General features: G+C 45.7%; 1 protein-coding gene across 1 annotated transcript; it reads left to right on the top strand.

Moving 5' to 3' along the window:
- The first annotated feature begins 2,685 nt into the window (after window positions 1–2,685).
- LOC115689816 (ethylene-responsive transcription factor ERF118-like) lies at window positions 2,686–4,421 on the top strand. The gene is made up of 2 exons (XM_030615974.2): window positions 2,686–2,827; window positions 2,947–4,421. The coding sequence occupies exon 2, from the start codon at window positions 3,157–3,159 to the stop codon at window positions 4,102–4,104; it is 948 nt and encodes a 315-aa protein (XP_030471834.1). The 5' UTR covers window positions 2,686–2,827; window positions 2,947–3,156; the 3' UTR covers window positions 4,105–4,421.
- Window positions 4,422–7,748: the final 3,327 nt, after the last annotated feature.

Genomic DNA, 7,748 nt, shown 5'->3' with positions numbered 1-7,748 from the left:
GGAGGTGGACGCACACGCCAAGGGGCATAACTTAAAACTTAAGCCGAGAAATGAAGGGAAAACCACATGTATATGAAGGAGCATAAAAATGCTATTGTCAAGTAATGTAGGATATTTCAACAGTTTTCACATCTATGTATTCATAATTTATGATCCCCCTCTTGATGGCACTTGATGAATTTTTCGGACGATCACATCTGGCGTATATATAGCACCTTACTCTCGATTCTTTGTCTATTTTCGATCCCCTTTTACATATGTTTTTCTCGATAAAATATTTAAATATTAAATCAGGCCCAATTTTACCAAAATCTCCGATGAGTATCGGACCAGGAGGTTACGAGTCAACTTTCGTCCATACCCCTTATTTGCCTTCCGAGCCAAAGATTCAAACTTGCTAAGACAATCGATACCGATCTCGCAAAATTCCTGATCAGGATCAAGACAAATAACAGTTTATATGCACAAATTTGTTTACATATTCTTTGGCGACTCCTGTGCATGAATTCGTGGGTGTCATCCTCGTGGTCATCTGTATCAAACTCAACTTTTCTACTTTTCTACGTTTCTCAAAAACCGAACGAAAGCATAAAAGATTAGGAAATATTGAAAGAAAGAAAGAAAGAAAGAAAGGAACAATCAGCGAGCAACCTCGAAATTTCCACGAACGCAGCGGGCGGGCCTACCAAACCTAGCAACCCACGGACCTCCCGATCGCCCCCGACAACAAGCCCAAGGACCACGTCGACCCCCCCCCACGTCACCTCGCGGACACGTGTCGCCCGGTCCCCCTCCCGGTTGCGGGGGGAAGGTAATTTGGCGGGAAAGGAGGGGGTCGTTACGTCCACGACGGCGTCAATTGGCGGGAAACCGAAGCAATCGTTTTCATTGGTCCGCCTCGTCCCCGCCCCCCAACCCCACGCACTCAACGGCCGGACCATCTCGGGTCATCCTCCTCTCCGGTCAACACGCACGTGCGCCCACTGTTCCTTCCCCTTTCCTCTGTTCATGTCATGCCCCCCTTTTCTTTACTTTCGTTTTTAAGTATTCAGCATCCCGACATGTAATGTTATGTATGCATGCGTGCGTGCTGGTGCGATGGATGTTTCGTCCCGCCGCCGCCCCATCATGTGCTCGGCCTATTGCGGCATGGGTTTGTTCGTTTGCGATTATTGTATTCTGGATACCTTGGAAAAAACACTTGTCCAGGTCAAGGTCGCGAGTCCCACTTCTCTAGAGGGAGACGGGAAAAAACAGGAAAGAGAAATAGAAGGAAGAGTCAGTGGCGAATTGTCAACAGCCGGCCAGCCTCGTGGTCATTCTTTTGAACGAAGAAAATCAAATGCGGAAATTCAGCGGCCGACAGTCATCCATTTCTCGATCGATTGATAGGGCCTTTAGGTCCTGTTCTGCACCACTGCCATTGGACTACGCCAGGGTCTGCTCCCATGAACCCCATTCTCATTGTCTTCGCAGCTTAACCCCGCTTGACATGCGCTCGCTGTCCGTTCCCTAAACTTCTAGCACCGGTGTTTTGAGTCCTATCGGTTCTTTCGAAGGTTAATTCTTGTATCGAAGAGGCGAAAAAGGGGGTGAGAACAAAGAAAAGTTTTTCCTCGATAATAATAAGCGGGTATTCAGGTGAATGCTGCGTGTGTGTACACACGGAGAATCTGGGATTATGTTCGAGAAGAAAAATGAGTCGTGATCAAGGGAAGTGGATGCTGCAAGGAGAAATTTATCTATGATACAGTCTGCTGCAATCCCCTTTGCCTTGTGCAGACTATCACCTCACTCTTCTAAAACGGATCTACCTAAGAAATTGCAAATATAGAAAAGAAAAAGAACAAAATTAGATTCGACTCGCTTCCAGAGCGGCGGTGGGGTTCATGGCATCAAAATAGGCATGATGCACTTGGGTAAAAGATGTCGTGCACCATGGATGTGGCCCAAAAGGTCATGGCAATACATAGGCCTCGGCAAATATTTAATTTTAGATTCTTTCTTCTCTCCTTTTGAATTTTTCATTTTTGAAACTATATCCTCGCCTATTTCTTTATTCTTTTATTCTCCATCTTTACACGCCCCGTCCTTAATGCCCCTTTTGACCGCTTAGAAAAAGGTGCAGCGAGCAGCAATGAACTAGAAGCGGCAGGAGCCAGTGTGGAAGCGGGCACTAGCAGGAGCCGGGACAGGGAAGCGAGCTCCGAAACATCATCCCAGCTTCATCAGCACCACCGATTCTTCTCCGGTAAGTGAAGAGGTTTTCTTGTTTCCCTTTTTTGTTGTCCCCTCTCTTCTTTCTCGCTTGAAGCGTTTTTGTTTGGTTCTGTTTTTCACCGTTTGAGTTAAGATCTGCGAGGATTTGGTGTGTTGCGAGGTCTTTGGAATATGGTTTTACTCTGCTTCTGCGATGGAAAAGGATAACATAAAATCGGGGGGGCATTTTTGTCTCGTACTAGAGGGATAAAAACATAATCTTGGCCATAGATATCTGATCCTGTAAGGATCGGTTGATCTCTTAATCCTGCTGCTATATCCATCATATTCTGATGCGACCCTTTTTCCGCCTACTGCTTTCTGTCTCAACAGCGAGAGCATCAGAGAGGTTGAACCGAGGAAAGGGTGGTTGAGTTTTGGGATTTATGTCGGCTGGTTTTGAGTTGGGATTTACCGGGGCCCTCCTTCAGCACTCTTTTTCTTCATCGACACCTTCTTGTTCGGCCTATGATCTGTTCGTAACTGCTGCTTGCTGCACGCTCTGCTGCTTCTGGCAGAGGTTGAATCTGGTCTCGTCCTCTGTTTCCATGCGGTTGAGACCAAAACGGTATGTGAGTTCTTGTTATCTTTGTTTGTGAATTTATGCAAGTTTCATGTTATAGTTTTGTTGATTAATGTTGATTTTTGGTTTTAATCTGAAGTTGGGTTTTGGGTGGGTTTTTGCAGGAGTTGTTCTGGAGAGGAGTGTTTTGGAGGGTTTCACATAAAGCCATTTTCCAATCCGTTCTTGTTCTTGATGGTTGTTCTTACTTAAACAACTAGAAACCTTTGTCATCTTGAGAGAAGCACCTGCTTCCCTGTTATTTAAATTGAAGATTTTGCTGGTGTGGACACTCGACGGGTTCTTGTCAAGGGTTTTAGCATTTTCCTCTGCAAATGTCTGGGCACTGTCAACTGTTTGACAGAAGTTCTTCCCTCAAGAAAGTGAAAGATTCCAGAATGGTGAGGAAGGTCCGGGTGTTCTGTAGAGATCCCGATGCCACCGATCTATCGTCCAGTGAGGACGAATCGGATAAAATTGATGAGAAGCTCTTTGTTCGCCTCATCGATCTTCCGCTTCCTGTTTTGCACCCTACTGTTATCGACACTGAAAGTTCGTCTCAAGATACCATTAATGATGTCAAGAACCGTCATAAGAAGAGAAAGCTAAGTGAGAAAAGTGATTTAATCTCAAGGAGAAGACCGACAGATTTACGGTATAAGGGGGTCAGGCAAAGGAAATGGGGCAAATGGGCTGCGGAGATCAGGGACCCATTTCGCCGGGGAACTCGAATTTGGTTGGGCACTTACAATACTCCCGAGGAGGCTGCTAAGGCTTATGAGGCTAAGAAGCTTGAGTTTGAAGCTACAGCCAAGGCCTCCTCTGATGAGAAGCAGACAAGAACCTCCTCTTCAGAGGTCTCTCTGTCGATGAACAAACCTATCGCTTCAGAAAATTCGGAGAGTGCATCCTCACGCACCTCCCCATCATCCGTCCTCGACTCAGGCACGTCAGCCTCTAATGCTTCTGAAAGCTGTGATGTTTCGACCAAGAGAAGCGTTGCTATTGATCCCAAGCAGCAACTGCCCGCCCAGATTGAATGTCTGGAGGAGATTTTGATGCCCGGTCAAGTCGTGCAGGACTTCAGCTTGGGAAACGACTTTGATATGCTGTTCATGGATGACTTTGGGCAGCTCGTGGATGATTTCTGTGGAACAGATGACTGCCAAATGTTCGGATTTGGAAATGAGATGAGTGAGCTTCCTGATTTCGACTTTGACATTGGAAACGACGAATTCGGTCTTTGGATGGAAGAGCGACCTATTAATATTGCCTGCACCTAAGTTTTGTAGCTAGGAATCATCGATATCATCGAATGTTAGTCTTTTAGAATATGCTTGGGGCTCTCTCTAATTTGAGCTCTTGAGAGGAGTGTCTTTTTTCTGTCGATGAGTTTAGTTTAATTTGTTTGTGGAGTCTTAGAGAGAGATGAGAAGGATGAAAGCATTTTTGGAAGGTGAGGATCCTTTGGGTTTTCTTGTGCCATTAGAGCCGTCCAAAGGTTAATGCAAAGTTTTAAAGTTGTTGCTCTTCGTCCTAGCAATGTCTTGTATGCTGTACTGTGATTCCCTTGTTTTAATGAAGAAGGGTTTTTGCGCTCTTCCTTAGTAGATAATGAGACGGGGGTGCTTTTAAGGGATCCTAGAAAAAGTGATTCCAATCTCTCGTGTGCAAAAAAACAAGAGCAAATAGCGTCTGTTAAAGGTAAAACTTTTAAGGTTGCGTGTTGCGAATGTACAAGTGTTACGGCAAACATCAAGGAGTTTCTGCTTGTTACGGATCCGTTTCTCGATGGACCATAGGAACTGTAGGTGGTCTTTGCTTTGTTTTCAATTTTTTTGGTGACAATTGAGGGATATCAGATGATCTTTGTTATTTCCTTTGTTAGAAGTCCTATTAAATTCTTTGGTTGACGATGAGAGAACAGTAGAAGATGGGCACATCTGGTTCTGGCACTTTTTATTGGGGATTATCCGGTGGTTGGGGAATGAAAACGACAAGTTCCTACTTCCTTTGATACCATTGTGTGATCCACCATGTGCCCTGCTTGCTTCCTGCCAAAGATCTGTAAGCGAGGCCGAGTCAAACAGAGAAGGTGGACGAGTGCTGTCTCCACTAGCGCTGGTGCTTGTGCTGATGCTGGTGTTGGGCTAGTGCTTGACTTTTCCTTGACAAGAAACCCCAAAACTGAGGTTTTCAACAGCGACTGGTATGCCTCGTCACATATTCCCAACAGGCAACCTAGATTACTGTGTTAATGCTCCTTTTTTATTTTGGCCAAATTGCACATTGGAAGAGTGAAGTCAACAGTCTTTGGTCCCCCCAGAAACCATGCATTCACACGCATTTTTGAAGATGAGATGCAACCTTGATTGGTATGTCCAGCAAAGTCTAAGACTTGATTGGTATGTCCAGCAAAGTCTAAGACGCCCATGATAACCATTCTGTTTTTTCTGTTTTTCTTTTTTTTTATTTTCGGGAACAAGTTTGAAACAGAAATCCGTTTGGTAATGAAATTTCATTTTTCTATTTCCGAAATAAATTTCTACTCCAGAAATAGGTTTGGAACATAAATCAGAAATAAAATTTTTCTATTTTTCTATTTCTAGAAAAGAAATGAGAAATAAAAACTCTTCTCATCGCTTACTCTTACAACTAGCCAGTCGCCCACCCGCCGCCCGTTGTCACCACCGGCCCCCTTCCGCCGCCGTCCGTTGCCGTCTTTCGTTGACGCAGGTTGCCTCCCACCATCGGCCACCGCAGTCCTCCGCCACCCACCTCCTACTATCCTCTGCCAGCCACCATCTACTGTCTTTTGCCACCGCCCGATGCCGGCCGCCTCTTGTTGTCGGCCGGCGTTCGCCGCAACCCGACGTCAACCACCTCTTGCTCGCCCCCCACTGCCTGCTCGCCGGCAGCTCGGGAGTGAGAAATTTTGTGCCGTTATCATGCGAATTTCTATTTTAAGAATATAAATTTTGTGTCGTTATCAAACGCGTATTTTTGCTTAGAAACTTGTCCACGGAATAGAAATAGATAAATCTACTTTTGACCATAAATTGATTCCTGGAACATAATAGTTATCATTTGCGCCCTAAATGTACAAGCATTTCGGTGCATTTTCGGAACAACTTTACTCCTCTCTCTGCATTCACCATCCGAATTGGCTTTCATTCAATGCCGAGCCCCCAAAAATTTGCAATTGATAAACAGTTTCCTGGGTAAAAAGATAAAGCTACTTTTTTCATTTTTCATTTTTTTTTTGGTTAGGCAATCGGCCGACTATATTTAGGGCCCGTTTGGTAACGTGCCAAACAGTGAAAATTTCTGTTCTTTTGTTCCCAAAAATAGTTTGGGAACAGAAATGCGTTTGGTAAACTTTTTGTTCCCGAGCACATTTTTGCAAAAATTTGTGCCGAGAAACAGTTTTGGAAGAGAAACAAGAAGTAAAAAAAATTGCTTCTTGTTTCTCGGCACAATTTTGAGAATAAGTTTTTTTTCTTTTTTTTCTTTTCTTATTTTTGTGTTGTTCTTCCCTGGGCTGGGCCGGCCGCCGGCGACCGGCCACAGCCCAGGGCCGGCGAGGGCGTCACGGCCCTCGTCGGCCGCCGGCGGAGGCGAGGGTCGCCCTCGCCGGCGAGGGCGAGGCGCCCTTGCCCGGACGGGGCGAGGCCGAGCCTCGCCGTTGGTCGCGACGGCGAGGTCGGCCTCGCCCGAGACGGCGAGGCTCTGGCCGCCCGGATTTGGCGAGACCGAGCCTCGCCGTCTCCGGGCGAGGCCGCCTCTCCCGAGCGGCGAGGGTCCGGCCCTCGCCCTCGCCGGCGAAGGCGACCCTCGCCTCCGCCGGCGGCCGGCGAGGGCCGTGACGCCCTCGCGGGCCTCGGGCCGTGGCCGGTCGCCGGCGACCGACCATGGCCAAAGAAGAAAATGGTAGAAAGAAAAAAAAAAATTAAACAATTCAAAATATTATTAAAATATTATTTGGGAACAGAAATTTTGTGTAGTTACCAAACGCATTTCTGTTCTTTTCTACTCTAGGAATAGAAATTTTGGACAGTTTATCATACGCCTTCAAATACTCAGAAATTGTTTCCGGGCACAGAATAAAAAAAAATCATTTCTGTTCAGAAATAGTTCCCGGGCACAGAATGGTATTCATGCGCACCCTTAGACAGCGGGGAGAGCAGTGGAGAGTGGCGACTAACTATAGTTAGATAGCGGAGAGTAGTGGAGAGTGGGATTGATATGTCCAACAAGTCTAGGTGTACAAGCATTTCTGTGCATTTTGGAACAACTTTGCTCTTCTCTCTGAATTTACCATCCGAATTGGCTTTCATTCAAAATCGAGCCCCTAAAAATTTGCAAATGATAAAACAGTTTCCTAGGTAAAAAGATACAGTTACTTCTTAATTTTTCAATTTTTTTTGGGTTTGGCAATCTGACTGACTACATTTAGATAGCGGAGAGTTGTGAAGAGTGGCGATTGACGGCGGTTCTCACTTTTAAATACTGAATGACGAAAGTTGCCCGTGGATTCATTGGACATTAGCTCGACTCATTGTCATAACTTGATATTGAGGTGATTTAGTTGGAGAGACCAAAAGAGGAATTTCTTCCTTGCAGAATAACAGAGAAGTATGGATGTTGAGCTTTCTGGGCAGATCCTTCATACTTGTCGGGCCTTTGACCCGTCCAATCAGGCCCATACATGTTACACGACCCATGACTTGTTGGGTTATAAGGCACTCTACGGGCCCAATCATCCATCTCGTTGTCTTCGGACCAGATTATTCATCTTTATTAGTTGTTGCATTGGCATTGAAGCCAGGTTTAGCAGCATGGACTCGCTAAGCAAAGATAACACCGTCTATGTAAGATACACCACGCGGGCGATATCGGTATGGCATCGACCATTCGATCATAGAAA

Source organism: Syzygium oleosum, unplaced genomic scaffold (assembly GCF_021117445.2).
Source record: "Syzygium oleosum isolate NSW1041296 unplaced genomic scaffold, Sole_v2.1 Sole_v2.03, whole genome shotgun sequence".
NCBI classification, from domain to species: Eukaryota; Viridiplantae; Streptophyta; class Magnoliopsida; order Myrtales; family Myrtaceae; genus Syzygium; species Syzygium oleosum.
Note: the sequence above shows the minus strand (reverse complement) of the source record. Positions and strands in the feature narration are given on the sequence as shown.

Bases quoted from the DNA above. Each gene is read 5' to 3' on its own strand.
- LOC115689816 (XM_030615974.2), top strand. From the start codon at position 3,157: ATGTCTGGGCACTGTCAACTGTTTGACAGAAGTTCTTCCCTCAAGAAA.